Source organism: Mauremys mutica, chromosome 5, assembly GCF_020497125.1.
Source record: "Mauremys mutica isolate MM-2020 ecotype Southern chromosome 5, ASM2049712v1, whole genome shotgun sequence".
Lineage (NCBI taxonomy): Eukaryota > Metazoa > Chordata > Testudines > Geoemydidae > Mauremys > Mauremys mutica.
This window is the reverse complement of record NC_059076.1, coordinates 43,120,900-43,145,608: the sequence shown is the minus strand read 5'-3', so window position 1 is coordinate 43,145,608 and position 24,709 is coordinate 43,120,900. Positions and strand designations below refer to the sequence as shown.

The 24,709-nt window shown below is 39.0% G+C and overlaps 1 protein-coding gene across 1 annotated transcript in view; it reads left to right on the top strand.

Moving 5' to 3' along the window:
- PRSS12 (serine protease 12) overlaps positions 1-24,709 on the top strand; it is a 65,787-nt gene that overhangs the window by 19,945 nt on the left and 21,133 nt on the right. Inside the window, exons 5-10 of the mRNA XM_045018639.1 lie at positions 5,024-5,202; positions 6,126-6,267; positions 8,269-8,465; positions 11,299-11,440; positions 22,862-23,067; positions 24,493-24,571. Of these exons, the coding sequence (XP_044874574.1) occupies positions 5,024-5,202; positions 6,126-6,267; positions 8,269-8,465; positions 11,299-11,440; positions 22,862-23,067; positions 24,493-24,571 (945 nt within the window). The remainder of the gene's footprint in view (positions 1-5,023; positions 5,203-6,125; positions 6,268-8,268; positions 8,466-11,298; positions 11,441-22,861; positions 23,068-24,492; positions 24,572-24,709) is intronic.

The following is a 24,709-nucleotide window of genomic DNA, read 5'->3' as shown; positions in this document are numbered from 1 at the left end:
TGGTGGGCCGGGCCAGTTTGTTTACCTGCTGTGTCCGCAGGTTCGGCTGATCGTGGCTCCCACTGGCTGTGGTTTGCTGCTCCAGGCTAATGGGGGCGGCGGGAAGTGGTGGCCAGCACATCCCTCAGCCCGCGCTGCTTCCCGCCACCCTTGTTGGCCTGGGTCGGCGAACCGCGACCAGTAGGAGCCGCGATCAGCCGAACCTGTGGACACGACAGGTAAACAAACTGGCCCGACCCGCCAGGGTGCTTACCCTGGCGAGCCATGTGCCAAAGGTTGCTCACCCCTGCAATATAACATACTACTGATTCATAATATATAGTACCTAACCCAAATTTGTATCACTTAATAAAACAGCACTTTATGAAGTATAACAAACAGAACAGGTCTGGTTGAACTGGCTACTTCTCTACCTAATACAAGCATTGAAAAGTCATGAGTCACATCCTACAATCATGAGATTTTTAAGAATAATAGATGTGATTGTCTTTATTTGCCTTCCTATTTTGAAGCCTAAAGGCTTAATGTTTTCAAGTTTTCCCACAGCCTAGAGGGCTAGAGAATTCCTTCAAAAAGAAAAAAGCAGAGATTCTCATTATTTACATGATTCCGTGAGCTGGAGCTTTAAGAAAAAATACAAGATACCATGAGATTTGCAGTAAAGTCATGAGAGTTGGCTATTGTGCTACATAACAGTGGCATCTTCTGTGATAACACACAGCACAGGTTCAAATGAGTGCATTTCCCAAGAGAGGGCATAAAAGAGAGAAGTACTAGCTTAGGGAAGTGTGGTCAAGAGCTTTGAGTGGTTGCTTAGGAGCCAGAAATTCCTGAGTTCTTTAAGCTGGACTATGACACTGACTCTTTCTGTGACTTTGGGTAGGCCATTGAGCTCTCTGCCCCTTCTGTGACAAGGGGACATTACTTTAATCCTCACCTCATCCCTCTGAGATAGGTTATTACTATTGGCAAAGGTCTGGGAAAATGAAACGTGTTAGGTACATGTTAAATTAGTATTTTCCAAACTTGGTTTGAGTACCACTTCCCAGGGCAAGATATTAGAGCAAGATATCTGTTGTTAGAGATCAAAGTTCCTAATGCATGTGGTGAAGTGTGCAAGGTCAGAGAAAAAGGACAATAATGTCTAAGTAAAGCATCTCTCACAAAATGAGACACACACTTTTGTGGGTTATAGTTGCTATGCAGGCTGTCAGCCTACCTCAGCAGATCTTCTGTGGCTGAGCCCTCTAGCTGGGTCACACTATCCAAACCCCAACCAGGGTACAACAACTCAATTGGAAGAAGTTCCTTGCCCTTCCAAGCGAATTATAAATGAAATAGGTTCTTACCCTACTGGGGCTTAATCCCTTCTCTAGAATTGAATCAGCATTGTTGCTACTGAACTCCTGCCACCAGTTGTGGCAGCAAAGGGCCTTAGCCCAGCCTGGTTTCTTTGGCTATAGACTAAAGAATACTCACTCCACCAATTGCAGCAAACAACTCCTTTTATTATGGCCTGTTGGGCCTTGATTGGCTGTTGCTCATCCCTAGCCCTTCTAGTTGCTGGAGGACCAGATCTCAATGGTTCCTAAAGTGGCTGCCCTGTGATGCTTTTCTAGGGAGGCCCAATACTCACTTCTCCATTCAAATTAACAGCAGTAATATTTAGAAGGAATTCCATCCAGCTTTCAGTCAGAGGGAGGATCATTATGATTCATGGGCTTTAGGATGGGATATTAAAAGGTTATCAACAGAATGGAGAAAGATAAGGGAGACCCCTCAACACCGAGGGAGGGGGAAAAGAAATGAAGGTGGAAAAATGTTGAAACAAGGGATGCTGAAAAAAAAGCACAAATCCAAGATGTCGCAGCACTTGCAAGAAACTAGGTGGGGAAGGCCTAGATTTTAAACAGTGGGCGCCTAAATAAGTATCCCAATTTTCAAAAGTTCTGAGCACCCCTCAGAGGATGTAGTTGGGAAGAAGAGGCATAAAGCTGTATAATAATTTAGTATGGATAAAAGTTTTGCTGCAGTATGGACTGCAAGATTGGGATACAAATAAATGTAGCTTTTATTTTTATTTTACAAATTATATGCTGTGTCTTGTAATACTTGGATACAAGAACATTTTTAGCAAAGTATTTAGTATCAGATTATTAAAATAAAGTGGATTTGCTAGATCCCCCCCCACCCATTCCTCTAAGACATCCTTGTGCATGCAGGTGAATGGGATTAATTATCCTTACTCTTTATAGAGATCAGGCTATCTGAGTTCTGGGTATTGAAGGCCCGGCCCACACACTGTTTTTGTATCAGCATAACTACTGTATTTCAGTGTGTGATTTTTTTTATCAGAATAGTTATATCCGTACAACCCCAGATGTGGATACAGTGATAATTGCATAAGGATGCCTTATCCAGTTTAGTTTATTTTATTTCCCTTCCCATATGGGAATAACTATAATGGTATAAATACTTTTATAACAGTATCCATACTGCTGGGTTGTGTCACTTTGGCTTTGGCTATACTTGCATTTCAAAGCGCTGCCGCGGCAGCGCTTTGAAGCGCTAAGTGTAATCAAAGCACCAGCGCTGGGAGAAAACTCTCCCAGCGCTGTCCGTACTCCACTTCCCTGTGGGGAATAACGGACAGCGCTGGGAGCGCGGCTCCCAGCGCTGGGGCTTTGACTACACTGGCGCTTTGTAGCGCCGCAATTTGCAGCGCTGCAGAGGGTGTGTTTTCACACCCTGCTGCAGCGCTGCAAATTTGTAAGTGTAGCCAAGCCCTTTAACTCTACCAGTATAGTTCAAGTGGTACAACTTTTGCACATAGACAAGTTCTTAGGCTTGTAAGATGCCAAAAATGATGTGATTGCAATGTTAAAATAATACAAACCATAACAAAAGCTGTGGAGACTTAGAATGAGGCCAAAGTGATCACAACATGCAATTTTTGTTTTTTTTTTAAAACCCTACTCCTTATGTATATACTCTTGGAAGTACACAAAGTATCATGTAACATTTTGTTGCAGACGTTTTATTTCTTTCTACTGTAGCTCTGATACTAAAAAGCTACATTTTAAACACTAGATAACATTAGAGTGCAATAAAATTTTCATTTAAAGCTACTGCGATGGATGTGGGTAACATATGCCAAAGTGTCTAAGGGCCAGATTTTTAAAAGTATGTTGGTATTGCTGTGGTCAGTGTTGAAATACCTAACTGATTTAGATTAATTCTCATTTTCAAAAGAGACTTAGGCACTTAGGAGCCAAAATCCCATTGACAGTCAATGGAATTTAGGCTTATAAGTGCCTAAATCATTTTTGAAAATGAAATGTAAACTCCTAAATCAGTTAGGACCACATACCTTTAAAAATCTGGGTCTAAGTGACCTAGAAATTTAAGTCCCAGTTTTAAAAGTTACTTAGGAGCCTAAATCCCAATGACTTTCACTTTTGAAAATGCAACTTTAAGATCTCAAGTCACCTAGACACTTGTGAAACTGTTACCGCCTACCTTATCCTACTCAGTCAAATTATTCCCTAGTGCAACTCCATTGAATGTTAAGACCCTGACCCCCCCACACACCCTGCTGCCCTCTGTGCCCACAGGGGAAGCTGGAGGTATTCACCCAGGGGAGAGGACAAGAAGAGTAGCTCCCAGAAGCCTTGGTCCCTCAGCTAACAAGCTGACCATAAACAAGTGTTTTCATGTTTTGAAACATTATCTGCCCTCTCTAGATAAGGTGCAAAGTTATGTTTAAAATGGTGCTAATTAGTTACCAACATATTTTAAATCATGACCATTTTTCCTAGTCTAGATATGCCCATTGTCTTTGCTTGCAGTGCACACAGTGATACATATGACAGGGTGGATGAACAAAGCATTAAATGGATTTGAACGCATGCGCACGCATACAAACACCCACCCACACCCCTGTCTCCCTTACCTCAATGTCACAGTAAAGCACCTGAATATTTGTTTTAAAGATATTTAAATCTAAGATCAAAATCTTCAAGTACTGCCCAAGTTAAGAACACACACAACCTTCCCTGCTTCCAAAAAGATGGTGGTTGTTAGTTAAGAATATATGGCTGAGAGTGGCTTACTCCCTCAAAGCAAATTAGTTAAGTAGTACACTTCCCATGTACAAATAAATAAATAATAAAAATTGTTATACAACTATTTATTTTAAGTAATCCTTTAGGTACATAAACCCCAAAGCCAGCAGTTTCTCTGAACTGTCCACAGATCCACCCAGTCCCCTAATAATAGAATATCAGAAAATCACTGCTCATTAAAATTAGAAAGGAAATGTAGACAGCGGTACCACTGTATAGAGAGAAACCAAACTATTAAGATAATTAATATTCATATATAGATGAATAGGATACTGGCAAGTAGAGATGGAAAAGTCCTGAGATCACTGAGTGTTAAAATACAGAATGTCTTTTATGATGCTTAATATAAGAGCACATTTTGAATTCCTGTAGGTTTTTTGTATTGAAGAAGCATTATGTAGAAAAAGGAGATAAATTCTGGTAGTGAAAGTAGTACAGGACTAGAGGTAGGAAAACTGCATTCTCAGTTCTGTCACTGATTTGCTGTATAAACTTGTCAAGACCTTCTGTCCCACAGTTTCCCCATCTGTAATACGTGGATAATTAAGCTTACCTACTTCATGTCAGGTTTGTTTTTATGGAGGGTCAGGAGTTAGGTTTAATTAATGTGCTTTGAGATAAGGTGAAAGTCACTATAGAAGTATGTAGCATTATTGTTGTTGTTATATGTGTATGTCAAGCGATTAAAAAATTAATTGTGATTAATTGTGAAATTAAAAAAGTAATGCCAGGGACTAGCCAGATAACTATTCTTGTGAATCCTAACTTGCTACTTGAAAATTTGCTGCTGTTAATTACGCTGATCAGAGGGTATCCAACATTTCAGCCACTACCACCAAGTTAAAGACTCTTTCTGATGGCTTGTGATTCTTGAGTCTTTCTTTATTATGTTTGGACAGGGGAGTAGCCAAGGCATGGAGCCATGCTTACTTTGGAGAAGGCTCAGGCCCAGTGCTGCTGGACGAAGTACGTTGTACAGGGAATGAGCTGTCCATAGAACAGTGTCCAAAGAGCTCCTGGCGAGAACACAACTGTGGCCACAAAGAAGATGCAGGAGTTTCCTGCACACCTCTTACAGGTAGTCTACTGAGCAATTAGCATATTGATGATTAATTACAGACCCAGGATCGAGAGATTTGGAAAAGTGATATGTTTTAGAATTGTTGATTGCACTCAAGCCAAGCAACAGGCAGTAGTAAAATCTGCCAGCCCTGTCCTGCAGGACCAACTGTAAGCATGTGTGAAACTTGCAACTACAGAAGGTCTTGCTATTCAGCAAGATGCCTTTACATCTCAGTAACCAGTTGAATAACCAATCTCCCTTCTATGCAGAAGGGGCAAGATCCATGTACTGTGGGTCATCCATACATGCAAATCAGGAGCATAATTTGGCTCATATAAATTTACAGCCATATGCTACTCTCATTTTGTAACACTTCTCCCACAACAACAATAGATATTTCAATGTGGAGTGAAGGTGTCATTTGGTCACCATCAAAAGGTCAGCATTTATCAACAGTCATTCTCCCGTGGTATATGAAATACTGTAGTATTTTTCGGTAAGTGGTATCTCAGCTCCCACTGTGTAGTGGAAGTAAGTGAATGTTGACTTTTTAATGGCAGCCATGGTATATGGCTCTTAATTTGGAAATAAAGAGAATATACAAAGGAATGTGGAGAGCCACAGATAAACTGTATATGTTGACATTGCACAGTTAAAGCCCAATCCTGCAAACTAGTCATGTGAGTAAAATTTGGGAGGATCAATGATTTAACATTTTTTCCATTGCACTTGAACAATTGCTACATATAAAGCACTGCACAGCTGACAGGTACATGATTTTTTTTTCACCTTCTGTTCAAACATTATTGCCAGACATGGTACCCCCTTGGTCTGACCCAATACCGTAAATTTAGTTTTTACTTTTCCTGGGGAATGACAAGATAATTGCATCTTAAGCAGAACTGATTCTTGCTTTTTCTTACTTGCTAATGCCACAGATGGTGCAATAAGACTAGCAGGTGGGAAAGGCAGTCATGAAGGACGTCTGGAGGTACATTACAGCAGGCAGTGGGGCACAGTCTGTGATGACGGGTGGACTGAGCTGAATACACAAGTGGTCTGTCGGCAGCTGGGATTTAAGTAAGATCCTTTTATATAAGACAATTAAACGCTTGGTTTAGCAGTGGTGATAAAACTTTGCAAAATACTGTCTGTACTCTGCAAACTATGAAATGTGCTGTGTTGCCTTTTTTACCTAATATTCGCACAAGCATCAGTTTTGTATTGTGAAAAACTTTGTATACCGCACTGCAATAAGAAACAGAACACTGAACAAAAACCAGAAAGTAATTTACTAAATGATTTATGAAGCTGGTTGTTCTCAGATTTGGAAGAACATTACACAGTGCTGCTCTGAGCCAGTTTGATCTGTTTATGCCGGGGTTGGCAACCTTTCAGAAGTGGTGTGCTGAGTCTTCATTTATTCACTCTGATTTAAGGTTTCGTGTGCCAGTAATACATTTTAACATTTTTAGAAGGTCTCTTTCTATAAGTCTATCATATATAACTAAGCTATTGTTATATGTAAAGTAAATAAGGTTTTTAAAATGTTTAAGAAGCTTCATTTAAATTAAATTAAAATGCAGAGCCCCCCGGACTGGTGGCCAGGACCCGGGCAGTGTGAGTACCATTGAAAATCAGCTCACATACCGCCTTTGACACGCGTGCCAGAGGTTGCCTACCCCTGGTTTATGCTATCAAATGAGTAGAGGAAGAAATCAAGGGAAAGACTCTTATTGCCTTCACTGGGCTTTGGTCAGGACTTTTGGGAGAATTCTTAATGGTTATTTTCAGGATGGGCTATGAGGAAAATTCCTCGAGATTAAAAGAATTTCATAGCTCAGCCATAACTTCATACTACTGAAGTTATAAACAGTGACCTACAGCAGATGTGTTTCATGGAGACACATTGCACTCATGGACCCTGATTCTTCTCTGCAGGATACCAAAAACTCCCATTCTCAATCTCAGTGAGAATCACTTTTACCCTGGAAGAGGAGAATTGGGCCTCTGAATTTTTGAAATAATATGTGCTATGTGCAAAGAGCTGAGCTGAAATCCATTGAACTCCATCCCCACTTCCTCCAGTCTCTTTTAGACATCTGTGACCTCTTAACAGAAAGATCAGAAACTTTTGTCTCACTTCAGTCTGAGATGGAGAAGTCCCTAGATATGCACCGAGTTCCTTTCTATCATCCTACTTGCTGGCTGAGGCCAAACACACACATTTTGGAAAGAGAAGCTGCTTCACCATGCTAAACCAAAAGTCTGATTCTGCCAATCTTTTGCCCATGGAACTCCCATTAAAATCACTGAGGCTTACCCATGGTATAGGTATTTCTATATCTAGCTCAAAAAAATTAACAGCCATGCTCTGGAAAACTATTTTTTAAAATGCATCTTTTACAAAACTCCCATTCCGATGTCATATATTTACTCTGCATCACCTTTCCTATTGTGTCTGGTTACAGAGATAACTATGAGCAAATGGAATTTCTTTTACTATGTACATTGCCTTTCTCTTGCTTCATTTATTCACTCTCTGAAGTCAGAATCCATTATTCATGATACAATAGAAAGTAATTCTGCTATAGTACTTCCAGGATTGTGGCATCTCCAAATAAATCAGGCAGGAGATAAAGGGAATTAGAAAAGAGAGCTTGATAATAAACAATGACAGAAAAGGGAACACAGAATATAATGTCAGTAAGGCCTCAATTCAGGAAGACTCTTGAGCACATGCTTAATTTTAAGAACATGCTGAAGTCCCAAAATCAATGCTCAAGTGCTTTGATGAATGAGGGCCATAAAGATAATGTTTTTCAAGTTTGTTTTAATGTGACAGTCATTCTTTAAGAAGACATTGAGCCCTGATTTACCCTGGAAAAGGCATACATAACTCCCATTGACTTTAATGGAAGCTGAACTTTCTTTTGCCAGAGCTAAATTTGCCTATTCTCTTTGTGCTTGAGAGCAGTTGGTTTTATGCACTCACAAAGAATTATTTCCTCTTTGGTGCTGAAGTATCATATCCCCAGTGCAGTATTGCTCATAAATTATGCATACATATTTGTTACACAGGTATGGAAAAAGTGCAGCAGAAAGCTACTCAGAAGAGAGTACTAGGCCTATCTGGTTGGATGATGTCAGCTGCTCAGGAAAAGAATCAACCATCCTTCAATGCTCAAAGAGAGAGTGGGGAAAGCATGACTGCAGCCATCAGGAGGATGTCAGAATAATCTGTCACCCAGATAATGACAGCCATAGATTCTCACTGGGTAAGGCATTCTTTGTAACTAATGAATGTCAGCATTCCTCTGTGTACAGATTCAAGCAGATTCAAGCATCTTTAAAGATGCTACAAATTTGATCCCCACTTATTCTGCTGCCTGTACATAGTTAGGCTGTCAATCAGTCAGAGATAGGCGTATGTGAAGGGAGAGAGAAAGCTCTCCCCTTGAAGAGCACATGGAGCTGTTAAGGTTGCATATTGGAACATCAATATACATGGTATAAGGAAACAATATTAATCTGTAATGCAGTGAATCCAGAGCCAATGAAACCTAAATCTGTGCCTGGATGGGGTTTTAGTCCCAGTGAGCCCTCCAGATGGTACATTGACTTTCACTTAGTACTCCGCAAGTTGTAAAATCGTTGCTCATATTTTTAAAAGTTTACCCAAGTATAGTGTAGTAGTTGTTGAGTCTTGGATTTTCAAAGGAACTTAAGGAAGTAAGGTCTCCAGCTCCCAGTGAATTTTAAAGGGATTTGGGTGCCTAACTCCCTTTGAAAATCGCAGCCTTAAAGTTTGCCTTATGAAACTAAAACATGGATTTACTGCTTTAAAGTGCTATCCCAGCTTGCAATAATACAATATTTTACTACATTTTTCACATCTTCAGTCTTTTTCTTTTCTCTTCTTTCTTCTCTTCCCTTCAAAACCTCCTGCTCCCCAAACTCCACAAATTATTTATTATTATTATTATTATTGTGATCATACAACCAATGATTACGTATGGTGAGATCGCTACCGTATGTTTGCTAGAAATAAACCCTCTCATCCCCCAAATAACAGGCATTCAAATAATGGCGGCTGTCTGCATAGATGCAAACTATGCTGCTACATTTGAGAGACTATACATCATAATCCTAGCTGAACAAGATTCAGTTCAGTTAAATAAATCATAGGGTAACATTCTCTTATCCCCACCAGTTCACTTGAAAGTCATATTAATTCCACACATCTAGACTTATTTGCTAAAATATAACAAGATGAGGTAACAGTAAAATAAATATATATTATTGCTAAAATCTTCTGTCCCTATCTGGGTAATATGAGTATAATTCACCCTAGAATCTTCCAGAATAGCACTTCATTACAACAGAAGAATAAAGATGAGACTGAGATTTGCTGTAATGTTTCTGGTTGGACAGAAGACAAAGGTTATATTGTTACTATTTGTTTCCTAACACTGGAGAAAGTATTAAATATTTCCTGTAAAGAGGAATTCAGTGGAGGAAGAGTATAAGAAAGAGTATTTTTAAATATAAACATTAAAGGGAGACAGTCAACTGGTTTAAGACACAAACCACATTTTTGTTAAAAAAATAAATAATGCTCTGCAGATGTTAATTTGTAATTCATTTTTTTATTACTCTTAACAAGTTTGGGTTATGGATTCGAATGTTTCCCAAAGAGTGGTGAGGAACCAATAACAACAACAAAAAGGTTTGCTAGTGTATAAGACCCAGACAATGTAACTGACTAGAAACTAAGAAATTGCGCAGCCTGAGTTAATTGCAAAAAGTAAATATATGGTAAACTGTAAATAATAAAAAAAATTGAAGTGAAAAACATTTTCATGTTAAAAATAATTCAGTTTTAAAGCTTTTTCGCTTTTAATAAGATAACTCTGGGTGAATTTAGCCCAATGACTAATGCCAAATTAACACTAGTTTTACTAAGAGCAAAATCTGGCCCATTATTTGCTCTCCCTCTTGGGTAGGCAGTAATTTTCACTAGCTTTCTAGCTAAGGTCTTTAATTTGTGAGAGAGTGAGGAGGAATAAAAGTTTGTCCAATTATTGGAAAGAACTCTAATGTAAAGTATTAGAGATATATCAAGTACTACTTACCAAAAGATTTAGGAGCTGATTGTCGTTTACACAGAGTAAAGGGGCCTCAAATTGAATGTATGCCTACTTTAAGGCCCTTGCACTGCCCAAGAGTTGAAAAAGGGCATTCGTGTAAATGAGAATTATACCCTTAGGGCTTTTTATGATACAGTTTTTTGAAACTTGCAGACCAAATACTTAGCTAGAATGATAATATATACAATTGGCCTTTGGGTAAGAGAACATAATTAGTAAAAATCTCACTGATTCATATCAGTGATTGGGAGACTGATTTTGCATTATCAGATTTTCTGAATGAGAGTAAATGAACAAACATTAAAAAAAGCTAAAGAAAATCTATAACAGAATATACTTTATTTAGTTGGACAAATGTAGTTTACTTTTAATGATGTTAATACTTCAGAGTATACTAGTCAAGATGCTGGAGAATACTTTGTATAAATAATAAATCCGTAGTAATATGGGCTAGTACATTTGTTGCTGGGCTGTAGTGTGAGCACACTGGGGGTGTGTGGCTTGTGTGAGTGATTGTATTTATTGGTGAGGTTTAGCTAAACCCTCCTGTAAAAGTCTTCTATGAAGAATACGGTCTGCTCAAATGGGTAGCATGTAGGTGTAGCCTCATAACACAAGAATCAAACAGATTGTTCTCCACTGTTGGGGAAAGAACTGGGCTGTGTAAGTTCCAGTCAAGTTATAAGCTGTGCTACATATTTGTATGTAATAGAAGAAACCGATGAACCCTACAGTTTAAAGCATAAGGAGTACAGTGTGGCTTCATGATTTGTAGTAATATGTATAAAATGCTTCATGCTCCCTGCCATGACAAAATACATGAATACTTTAACAGATGATATCACTAAAGTGGAAATCTTGTTGAACATAAGCGTCAGTTGACCCCTATCCCTGGAATGTGATGAAATGACCTAAAATACTAGTTTTTGTTTCTACTATTGTGTAACTTATTGTGTAACAGGTCCTCCCATCAGGCTGATGGATGGTGAGACTAAGAAAGAAGGACGTGTGGAGATTTTTATCAATGGTCAATGGGGCACAATTTGTGATGATGGATGGTCTGATAAGGATGCAGCTGTGGTCTGTCGACAGCTTGGCTACAAGTAAGAAAAATCCTTTAACTATTCTTCAAGTTATCTGATTACCATATCTGATTGCACAAAGTGTGTGCACCTGAGTATTACCTGACTAGGTAATACTTGTCTGTGTAGTATACTTTTACTCTGCTATACTTGAAATATACAAAAGTAAAACATACTACAATTTTACTACTTCTTCATAAGCAAGCTAATATTCTTCAGAAATGGGTAGTAATGCGAAAGCATAATTGTCTTTACTAAGCTCAGCTAACAACTGAAGTGTAGGTTAAAAGCAGTTATTGAAAAATCTGTTTAATAAAACCAAATATTTCAAGATGGCTAAGCAACTGTATAAATACTGTATTTTTACTTATTTATGTGGCTATTCATATTATATACGCACAATAGGCCAAATTCTCATTTACACTCAACTTCTGTGAGTTGCACTGATGTAACTGAGAAGAGAGTTAGGCTCAAAATATCTGTTCAATATTCTTTCCTGCTCTGAACTATTTTTACTTTACTTCTTTGATGATAACTGAGCTTAGTTTCCAGTCTTCCTAAAGCACTAGCGAAGTTCAAGTAAATGAATTGCCACATCCTTCAGGAATGGAAAGATAATGGAAACAAGAAGAAAATTAACATTTAAAAGAATGTCCTGGGGTGTAGCCTAGAGTTGACTAGTACAGATAATGGCCAATACAGAAATGATTATCTGTATCTGTGAACTTTAGAGATTCTTTGGTTTTTTTATTTTATTTGTATTGTAATTATTGTTTATGGGTTTTGGTGATAAATGACAATTATCTTAATTTATGTCACACCTTTAATCTTGAAAGATTTTAAACCGATGCACATGGACATAATTTATCTATCACCTGAAATGTAGCCATGTTTGGGGTGAAACAAAGGTAATATTTAAAAGTTCATAGAATCATAGACTTTAAGGTCAGAAGGGACCATTATGATCATCTAGTCTGACCTCCTGCACAATGCAGGCCATGGAATCTCACCCATCCACTTCTATAACAAACCCCTAACCTATGTCTGAGTTATTGAAGCCCTCAAATTGTGGTTTGAAGACCTCAAGCTGCAGAGAATCCTCCAGCAAGAGGAAGGCGAAAAACCTCCAGGGCCTCTGCCAATCTGCCCTGGAGGAAAATTCCTTCCTGATCCCAAATATGGTGATCAGTTAAACCCTGAGCATGTGGGCAAGACTCACCAGCCAGCACCCAGGAAAGAATTCTCTGTAGTAACTCAGATCCCAACCCATCTAACATCCCATCACAGACCACTGGGCATACTTACCTGCTGATAATCAAAGATCAATTGCTAAATTAATTGCCAAAATTAGGCTATCCCATCATACCATCCCCTCCATAAACTTATCAAGCTTAGTCTTAAAGCCAGATATGTCTTTTGCCCCCACTACTCCCCTTGGAAGGCTGTTCCAGAAGGCTGTTCAGTGTAACACTACACATTAAAAAAGGAAAGGTAGTACAGAATGCGTATCCCAGTGAAACTACAAAGGAGTTACATATGGTCAAGACAGTAAAACCAGCTTTGAATTTGGCCAGACTATTAGGGACAATGATCTTACTCATGCAAAGAGCTCAATGTAATTGTTTATTGATTGCAAGTAGTTTTTATAAACTATGATTTTATTAATATCTATGTGCTGTGATCGAATGACCTCAAATAGTTGTGAAGTCTTAAGTGGTTTTAATGACTTACTTCGTTTTCTATCTAGTCCAAAAGATAGCAACTCCAGCAGCACACTGCCCAATGCCACCAGGCATCGGTATTGCTTTAGTACTGACTCAAAGGTAAGAGTGCTAGCTCCTGAATCAACAGCACTGAGGTTTTTCGTTCATTTACTGACCTGCCGTGACCCTGCTTAGTTTGTGAGATTTGAAGGGATCATTACACAAAAAAGCCTGGCTGCAGGGTACATGATAATAACTTGAATAAGCCTGCTGAAATAAAATAACAGCGCTAACAGGAAAAAAAAATAATTAAAAAAAATTGTAACTTTTACATGCAACTGGTGAACAAAGCCACTCAATCAGCCTTGCACTGCTCATTAGAAATTTCTTGTTGGGGCACTAGGAATCAAGGTAGGTGTGATGGCCAAGGACAGACTTATATTATAATAGTGCTAATAAGATCTGAAAATTGTCCAGAAAAGGCTGCTTTGCTTTGAATGTTTTTTCAAATAACTTCCAAGCTAAAGAACCTTATAGATTTGTATTATTTCCTACTGAGTCATTTAATCTGCTTCTTCCTCAGCCCACTCAGATGCACAGGCTTTTCATATTTCTGTCACAGACACACCAAACCCACTCACTCATCCCCAATATAGTAGGATACATATCAGCTGAAGGACTCGGGGCAGAGTACAAATCTTGGATATCTGGGGATTCTGATAATTTGGAGAGTCAGCTAGCACACTTGGAAGTCTGTGCTGAGGACTGGTTTCCCTTTTCCTTGCTTGTTCCGTAAATGGTAACAGCTACACTCCAGAAGCTTGACTTTGCTCTTATGTGCAGCCATATATGTGAGAACAATCAGGTCCGAGGATTTCACTGCATATATTTGTTTGCTTTGGTTCAGACTTGAGTCTGGGTGCTGATTTGAGTGTCCCGTTACAAGGTTAAGATCTTCTATTTACACACCTAAGTTTGAAAATTGGGCTCTGTGAGTGCTGCTTTTTAGAGACAAAAACTAATCTTTTTCTGGAAAATGTTGGCAAAGAGCTAAATACTGACGCTGACATCAATTTTCATTAAGAATGGCAATGGAATTAAAAGTTCATACTGAGGTATTATTTTCCACTTACATAACTGTGATTTATACTTACAGTACTGCTACTGGGAAACTTAGGTTGTCTGCCTTTACATTTTTTTCCTGGAAAATGTGAAGCCTGTTAAATCTTACATACATATTTTTGACTCAGGCCAGCAGGGGAGAGGAGATTTCCTTAAAATGCAGACTTGTGCAACAGAGAGTAAAACAAATGAATTAATAGTTGTACTGTATATTTTACTCCCACAGTTAACAAGGAACTATGTTTTTATTTTTACAAAATATTGTTTTGTAACATTAATAACCTTTTTAATTAAGATTTGTTTCTGAAGTTGAATCTGGAAAACCTAAGTTGGCAAGATGTCTAGGCCCCAATTAATAGTACTTTTAAAGATCTGTATTTAAGCCAGCTTGCATACTTGTAGATTAATGTTAGTAGCAGAAAAACAATCTGAAGAACATTAGAAAGCCATCCTCCTAATGGGAAAAGCAGTTATGAAATAATAAAAAAAATTAACGGTGGCTAATCAAAACACGTTTAAAACTGAAAGAATATGTACCTTTTGTGAAGCATTACCTAATGTCTGACAAAGACTAGCAAGTAGAGTAATTTTATGGATAGGGGAAAAGGATAGAAGAGAGATGTTTTAGAAGCTCTCATGCTTGTTGAGCAAGTTAATTGGCATGATGAAAATTCTAAGATATTTGGGGCCCTTTTCTGGAAGAACTGGGTTATGAATATATAAACATATATGAAATGAAGATTAGGATATTTTTTCAGTACAGTTTTGGTAATGTAGCAGAAACTTCCATTCAACCTTTTCCATGCAGATTTTCTGTATGGGAGGACAGGTTTTTGTCCTTGTAAGGTATTCATTAAGTGGAACATCTATATATACCACTGTGCATCTATGCGCTTGGTGGGTCTAGTCTACCATATTGAAGTACAGATCCCCGCTTTTTATCTGTGTTTCTTTTACATACCAGCTTAATGCAGAATTCAGAATTCCCTCTTTGTTCTGCAGTAACAGCTGATGCCATTGGAGGCACAGACAGTAGAATTTTCAGAAGTGCTCTGCAGTAACTCAACTCTGCCCCCATTGATTCCACCTAGACCCCTCAGCTGGGACCATGGCTTGATAATGAATGAGAAACAGTTTAAAATATTTTATTTTAATGTTTATTTCTAATGGTTAAGCCTATCATATATTTGGTTAATGTATTGGGATCTTAATAGCAAAATGTATTTTAGCAAAAGCTTTGTAATTCATTTCAATGTGTGGTTATACTCCCAGTCTACACTGGATTTACACTGGTGTAACAGAGATCAGATTTTTTTCCTTTTATATTTCTGTACTGGGCCATTTTAGGTTCCTACTGGGTTGGATGAGCTTGTACTCATGCTGTTAGCCTGAGCCACTGCCTATACCCCATTATTTTTAGCGCACTAGTTCAAGCGAAACTAGCGTGTGTCCATCTACTCATGCCACAAAGCACCTTCCCAGCCGCTGTGTAGACATACCCTAAGTGCAACAGCAGTCCGGTGTGGTGTTTTGTTGCTTTTTGCTTTAAATATAAATGCATTAATTTTTTAATCATATTTTGTTTATTCCAGCCTTCAGCCATTGCTCTCTGACTGAAGACAGAGGCTGGAGGTCACTCTACTAATGATATCTGGAGCACAGCAGTAAGGACAATTGATAGAAAGGACAGTTTTTTAAACACTATATTCAGGTGCAAAATATATTAGTATTTACATGTGCATTTTCCACAGGGTGTGTGTGTGTGTAAATCAGGAAAATATACATCCAAATGGCAACTTGTAATTAGTGTAATTTGGATGCCTAACTCTCTTAGGCTCCTTTGAAAATCCCTGACTCACTATCTCCAAATTAAACCCTTAAGAGGGAAATTGAGGGGGACAGTGTTTATTAGCTGATTCAGTATCCAAACATGGCTGTTCCTTCCTTTTCTGCTCTGCACCAGACACTATTAACTGGGTGACCTACTTCAATCAGGAAATGACAGCGGGTATGAAAACAGAAAATAGAAGATCAAATTAAAATCATACATATGTATTAAAGAAATGTACTACAATTAGTGTCCTACTCAAAAGAGCAAGGAGTGGGGCCTTCTGAACTAGTTAACAGGATATCCCGATTAACAGATGACTCCATTTTAACAGTAATGCCCCTGCAGAGCTCATCACGTTACTGTACAAGGCCATGAACCTGGGAGGAACTACTGAGATAATGATTGAGGCCCAGATCCACAAAGGTATTTAGATGCCAAACTACCACTGATTTCAGTGGGAGTTAAGCACCTAAATACATCTGAGGCTCTGGGGCCAACTCTGCTGCCTGTCCTGGCAACTGTGAGATACTTGCTCTGGTGACCCAGCATGTGTAGCTGGAATGGAAAGTGGTAATTAATATATATACTTTCTGATGAAGATGGACTGAAAGCTGTTGTTACAGCATGTTCTAGCACAAAACTGAAATGCCTAAGACCTAAATAACATTAAATATCCAGATCTCCCAATGGGTGGAATTACTTTCCCCATTAAGCAGTACTATTTGTTGTTGAGCATCATTAGACTTAAGTCTGTTCCCTGGGAAATGTCGCTTTTAAACCAATTTTTTTGATTAAGCAAGTGTCGAAGTGGAGTGCACTGAATAAACTCCCATGTGGCAGCCTGCACCAGTGCATGGCAGCAGAAAAGTTTCCTAAAACGGTGTGGAAGAGCTCCCTTGAAACAGGCTACTCATACTGATACTTCTGATGCTTTGGCAACTATAACCTTTGCGCCAATGAATAATCTCACTCTCTCCTCCTTCATATTTCTCCTTAAAAACTACTACTTTTGCCTCCATATCTTTTTGTGTACAAACTATTGACTTGTATGTTGTATTGTTTCATGTGAGATTTAGATTTAAGCTCTTTGGGGTGTGGACTTTAAGTATTTAATAAAACACGATGAGCACAATGACACACCATAAATAATAACTATTCCTAGAAGGGTTTAGAAATGAAGGGTGGTAATTCACAATCAGATAAATCAATTTACCCTGAGGAACTGTAGGAAAATACCTCACTAAACTTTACTAGATGCTCTTGACAAAGTTTTCTTAAAGGCAGATCCCCAAAGTAGATATGATTTTGCAATAAAAGCCTGGAATTTGTCACTGTTTTGTGATACTATATGTGGACACATCAGCTCCCCACAGAAATCAGGGAGTTTGTATGTTCCTTGTGTCTGTATGTGTGTGTCTGCAATCAATATAATTGTTCGGAGAGGTGTGGGGGAAGGATTTGGAACAAGAAGAGACACATTGTTTGTGGCTAACAAGTTAAACAAATCATTCTAAACCCATTATGTAAAGATTGTCCTATAATGCTTCCAAAGTCAACGAGGATTTGGATTATCTGGCATGTACGTGCAGGTCACACAAATTAAAATGTCTAGGGACAGCTTGACTTTGTGCTACCAACTCTGTCAGCTGTTCTCTAAATTCTTTTGCAGATTTTTTTGCAATTCACTTATTTTATTCTGCATTCCCTTTTTATTCCTCCTCTTTAGAGTGTGGTCAAAAATCCACATAGGGAATATAGATGTGCATATTCAAGTCTGAAAAGAGTGGAACATTTCACCCACCACTCTCCAGTCTAAATTATATGGACATTAGAGATCCTTGGCCCCTGATCCAGCCATGTTGTGCTGCTCTCCAGTGGAAGGGGATTTTTCCATTACTATGGAATCCCCAGCTGGTGCAGAGCCTGTGCAGCTCCATCTGTACTACTCCCTCCCAACACTGGGGCTGTTACTTATTTTTCTGCCTAATTTGGTATTATTAAACATCCCTGTTTGAAATGTTAGTCTGCACAAATGCACTCATGCTTCTCACTGGACATACAGTTATCCCTTTGAACACATAATAATGTCCTCTTTTCAAAATGTAGCCTTAGGGTATGTCTACACTGCAATAAAAGACCTGCAGCACTGCCATGGCTGGCCTGGGTCGGCTGACTCGGGCTCACAGGGCTCAGGCTGTGGGGTTAAAAATTGCAGTGTAGACGTTTGGGCTCCAGCTACAATCTCAGTCCTTAAAATTAGCCAATCAAAATACATTTTGGTGAATTCAGCTATAAACATTTCCTCGCATTTCTTTTTCAATTTATTGATATGCAAACTCATGACTTTACAAGGAGCCTTGAATATACTTTTGTCACCATTTCAGGTAACTGTACCTATATTTCCCCCCTTGTGGTCCACTCCAGGCTCCTCAGCATCATCTTTCCGCTGGGTAGGAAAGATAGAAAATGTGGCAAAAGACCACCTTGGCTTAACCACGAGATCTTGCATGATCTAAAAAATAAAAAGGAGTCACATAAAAAATGTAAATTAGGACAAATTACAAAGAATAAATATAGGCAAACAACACAGGAATGCAGGGGCAAGATTAGAAAGCAAAGGGCACAAAATGAGCTCAAACTAGCTACAGGAATAAAGGGAAACAAGAAGACTTTTTATCAATACATTAGAAGCAAGAGGAAGACCAAGGGACAGGGTAGGCCCACTGCTCAGTGAGGCGGGAGAAACAGTAACAGGAAACTTGGAAATGGCAGAGATGCTCAATGACTTCTTTGTTTCGGTCTTCACCGAGAAGTCTGAAGGAATGCCTAACATAGTGAATGCTAATGGGAAGGGGGTAGGTTTAGAAGATAAAATAAAAAAAGAACAAGTTAAAAATCACTTAGAAAAGTTAGATGCCTGTAAGTCCCCAGGGCCTGATGAAATGCATCCTAGCATACTCAAGGAGCTAATAGAGGAGGTATCTGAGCCTCTAGCTATTATCTTTGGAAAATAATGGGAGACAGGAGAGATTCCAGAAGACTGGAAATGGGCAAATATAGTGCCTGTCTATAAAAAGGGAAATAAAAACAACCCAGGAAACTACAGACCAGTTAGTTTAACTTCTGTGCCAGGGAAGATAATGGAGCAAGTAATTAAGGAAATCATCTGCAAACACTTGGAAGGTGGTAAGGTGATAGGGAATAGCCAGCATGGATTTGTAAAGAACAAATCATGTCGAACAATCTGATAGCTTTCTTTGATAGGATAATGAGTCTTGTGGATAAGGGAGAAGCGGTGGATGTGGTATACCTAGACTTTAGTAAGGCATTTGATAGGGTCTCGCATGGTAGGCTTATCAATAAACTAGGCAAATACAACTTAGATGGGGCTACTATAAGGTGGGTGCATAACTGACTGGATAACCGTACTCAGAGAGTAGTTATTAATGGTTCCCAATCCTGCTGGAAAGGTATAACAAGTGGGGTTCCGCAAGGGTCTGTTTTGGGACTGGCTCTGTTCAATATCTTCATCAACGACTTAGATATTGGCATAGAAAGTACACTTATTAAGTTTGCAGATGATACCGAACTGGGAGGGATTGCAACTGCTTTGGAGGATAGGGTCATAATTCAAAATGATCTTGACAAATTGGAGAAATGGTCTGAGGTAAACAGGATGAAGTTTAATAAAGACAAATGCAAAGTGCTCCACTTAGGAAGGAACAATCAGTTTCACACATACAGAATGGGAAGAGATTGTCTAGGAAGGAGTACGGCAGAAAGGGATCTAGGGGTTATAGTGGACCACAAGCTAAATATGAGTCAACAGTGTGATGCTGTTGCAAAAAAAAGCAAACATGAGTCTGGGATGCATTAAGAGGTGTGTTGTGAGCAAGACACGAGAAGTCATTCTTCCACTCTACTCTGTGCTGGTTAGGCCTCAACTGGAGTATTGTGTCCAGTTCTGGGCACCGCATATCAAGAAAGATGTGGAGAAATTGGAGCAACAAGAATGATTAAAGGTCTTGAGAACATGACCTATGAAGGAAGACTGAAAGAATTGGGTTTGTTTAGTTTGGAAAAGAGAAGACTGAGAGGGGACATGATAGCAGTTTTCAGGTATCTAAAAGGGTGTCATCAGGAGGTGGGAGAAAACTTGTTCACCTCAGCCTCTAAGGATAGAACAAGAAGCAATGGGCTTAAACTGCAGCAAGGGAGGTTTAGGTTGGACATTAGGAAAAAGTTCCTAACTGTCAGGGTGGTTAAACACTGGTCCTTTCCAGTCCTAGAATCTATGAATCTATGGAGCCCAGGCTCTGAAATCCCATGGACGGAGGGTAGGCTTCAGGGAAGGGTATGTCTACACTGCAATTAAAAGCCTGCAGCTGGCTCATGCCAGCTGACATGGGCTCCTGGGCTCAGGCTGCAGGGCTGTATAATTCTGGTGTAGATGTTCCGGCTCAGGCTGTAGCCTGAGCTCTGGGACATTCCCACCTTGCAAGATCCTAGAGCCAGGGCACTAGCCCAAGTGTCTACGAACTGCAGTTAAACAGCCTATTAGCCCGAGCCTGAGTCAGCTGACCCAGGCTCTGAGACTCAATGCCAAGGGTTTTTTATTGCTGTGTAGGTGTAGCGTACCTTAGTTGAAAATATATGCACATGGTATAATATAACAACACCCTACAGCTCTATAGCACTCAGTACATTGTATTTCAACAAAATGACACTAACTTGCATTTTACTAATCTGCAAACTTGTAATTCACTCACTCACACAGAGTGTTCTTGTGTGCTCACCCACTTCTCAGCAAAGCCAGCAGGGATGGCTTAGATCACTAATACTTTGTACTCTTATACACAATACACTACCGAACATTTACTAATATTTATGATAATGTTTCATAGTGTAATTAAAAATCAACACATAAATGAACAAAGTGGATGGTGAGAGGAATTATTCTTGCTTTTTTATTGTTTGTTCACTTGCTGGCTAATTTGCAAAATTCAGTCATTCACAATGGGCCTTTCAGTCATTAGTGAAATGCTACTGTATTGCCCATAATCTGTAAGTATCAGACTTTCAAACCCTAATAAGATGCCTTAAATCCCACAAATGGATACTCAGCCTGAATCCTATCCATATAAATGTATGTCTCATGTACCTAAATTTTGTTTTCATCATCCAAGTTCAGGATTTAGACATCCTACGAAAGAGCTCATATTTCAAAATGGGCTTCACACAAGTTTTTTTAGTGATGATTACAGATTTAGGACCCAATACTTCAAGATTTTGCATGCCCTCAACTGCTACTGAAGCACTTTGCAGAAATGGGCCCTTATGAAGCTAAATTAATCTCTGGTGTAACTCCATTGAAATCAAGGATAAATTTGATGAACTCCATCTAATCTAAGGATTTCTGTAATGCCCATCACTGTAGTCTCTAATATTTTGATTAAAGCTTGGCTAAATTGATCGATAAGCTACCTACAGGATGATCCTCTGGTGGCACAGAGACAACATAGCAGCTCCTTACCAATTATTGGTATGGGACATGACCTGGGCTTTGCTGGCTACTTTATTGACCGTGTGGGGCCACTGGCAGCTGGTGCAATTTACAGCACTTTGGGGACTGCTCTAACTTACACTGGGGAACTTGACTGGTGTACAGCCAGTCCAGGACTGGCAGAGCATAAAAGTATTTAACCCACCCTCCCCCATGCACATATCCAGTCCTGTCTGCTCTGCAGCTGCAACTGAAGATCAGAGCCATCATACTTGTCCTGGTGTGTTCATTAGTACCTGCTCTTGTGGGATAGCTGGGAGAAAAAGGTGTGTAATAATCTTGGCTACCACATAAACACAATATTAATGAGACATGCTAAAGCTTTGCCGAGATGGATGAACATGCTATGCATCCAATTTAGATGTGCTTGAGGGAAAGCAAAGTCTGACTGGTAAATAAATTAAAATAATTTCTCTATTAGATTATGCCACAGTGATGAATTCTTCAGCCGATAGACTCACCACTTAGTTGTAAAACCAATGTTATATGGTAGCAATAAGATCCAGTGGTTTGTGTGGCTGGAAAAGATCCAACTCTGAACTTTACTTTTTGCAAAAGTATTATTACAACAATGAAATTTATCTCTTTCTCTAATTGTATTATTTTACATCTAAAATAAAAGTACAAGGTACTGCAGTTTGAAGGTTATATTTTGTATAAACTATTAATGATTTTCTGTGCCATGCTGCCCTGATTTATGTTCATAGTTGCCATTAATGTATGGTATACTTGAAGGCATATTTCCCAATAAACTGTAGGTTCTCCTTCCTTATTTAGCCAGTTTAGTTGTCGGAAAGAATCGTAACACAAATACATTATTTTTAGCGTACATAGATGCTGAGTTTAGGGAAAGATTAAACAGATTATGGAAAAAAAGTGGCGTGGGTTTTTATTTCGTGCTATTACAATATAAAAATCCTTTTCCTTTTCCTTTCTATAGAGCTTTTTAGCGAAGGATACAAACGCATTTTACAAACATTAACTAATGAATCCTCCAAAGTTAGTCAGTTATTATTCTAGTGTATAGATAAGTTAATAGAGACAATGAGAAGGTAAGTGACTTGTCCAAAGTTCTGCAGTGAACTAGTAACAGAACTTGGAATAAAACCTCAAAGTCTTCATCCTTAGTACCCTACACACATCCTCTTCTATATATTTCAATTTAGGCAAATGTAGGACAATGCGTAAAACATTTTAATTAAACAATGGCGTTCTGCTTGCAGAGGCTCAGCTAGAGCAAGGACTATGGCATATTTTGGGGAAGGGAAAGGACCAATCCACGTGGATAATGTGAAATGTACAGGAAATGAGAGATCCCTGGCAGACTGCATAAAACAGGATATTGGAACACACAACTGCCGTCACAGTGAAGATGCTGGCGTGATCTGCGACTACCTTGGCAAGAAGGCCTCCGGGAACAGTAATAAAAGTGAAATACCTTTGTGAGGTTTATGGCAATAGATTCAAAACTAGGTATATTATGATGATTGCTAGAAAAAGAAAAGAAAAGGAAGGAAGTGAAAAATCTGATCTCACAGGAGAAAAATGTACATATTTATAAACAAAAATCTATACCTTAAAATCTGTGGGTCAGGTGCTTGCTCTTTATGTCATTCTGGCAGTGCAAAGGAACCACAAAGCCAATTTAAATGGCACAGGGGAATCCTCTAGTTTAACAACATGGGGACCTTTGCAGTTAGGTGCAGCCAGGGCTTTAAGTTACGCTGGGTGTTAAACCAGATCCAGGGAGGCATAAAGGTGAGTGAACAACCACCCGTGTCCCCTCCCACCACCTGTGCCAAGCATAGATTGGCTGCAGCTGAGGACTGAGCCCTATATAGAGCCAAATTCTTCTCTCACACCAGTGTAAATTAGTAATTACTTTGTTGTATACAGTGTGACTGTAGCCATGTCAGTCCCAGGGTACTAGAGAGACAAAGTGGGTAAGGTACTATTGTGTATTGGACCTATTTCTGTTCGTGAGCGAGACAAGCTTTTGAGCTTACGGTTTCTTTAGTCAGTAAGGACAAGATTCTGCAAGGTGCTGAGTGCCATCCCCATCCAGTGAGACCTGGAGAGCTCTGTATAAGCACAAAAACTTCTCTCATCAAGAGAAGTTGGTCTAATAAAAGAGATTACCTCACCCACCCTGTCTCTCAAATTACTTTGTAGAAGTCAAAGGAGTGACTCCAGATGTATGCTGATGTAACGCAGAGCAGAATATTGGTCTTATAGTTAAATCACTTCAGATATGAAAAATAAGGAAAGATTTCCAGCTCTTTGTGTGTATTATTCATATTATAACCTTCATATTTATTAAAAGATTCTTTTTAGTGGATCACATGCAGAAGGGTAACTCATTCTTACACTGTGAACTGAAAAAGACTGCAGATAATGATTTGAACACCTGTTTAGCTTTCTATTAGGGCATGGGGGATAGTGCTCATTGCCTAGTGATCATAATTCAGAAAATATTCTCAGCCAGACAGAACCTTTAAAAGGTGTGGGTCAAAAATATTTGTGTGGGAGTCCTGTGTATGGAGAGAGAACAGTGTGGGAGTCAAAATCCACCATGAAGATACCAGAATGAAATTTTGCTGTAGGAGTATGTGATTATTGTTTTTTTAATTGGATTTCACTGACAAACTTTGAGAATAATATAAGGGTTGAGCCTACAAGGCAGGTCCTGAGCACACAACTCCCCTGGGGTCACTGGATGGTGATGGTACTCAGCACAGAATCACGTCCTTACTGACTAAAGAAACAAAATAAAATAAACTTTTTTTTGTATCTACCAAACCTTATATATTGTTGCTGTGTGGCGTTTATGGCCTAAACCTTATTTTCTGTTTAGATTCCCTTGCTTCTGTTTGTGGATTGAGGTTACTGCATCGTCGACAGAAGCGGATAATTGGTGGGAAAAATTCTTTAAGGTAAATGATATTCCGTACAGTGAAAGTCATTTTCAATGTAAACTTGTGGGATGTGCAGTTGCCATAAGCCCTCAGCCTTGTTTAGCTACTGATTAAACGTTTTGCTTCTCATGAAATAAATGTGGATTATCAATGTGA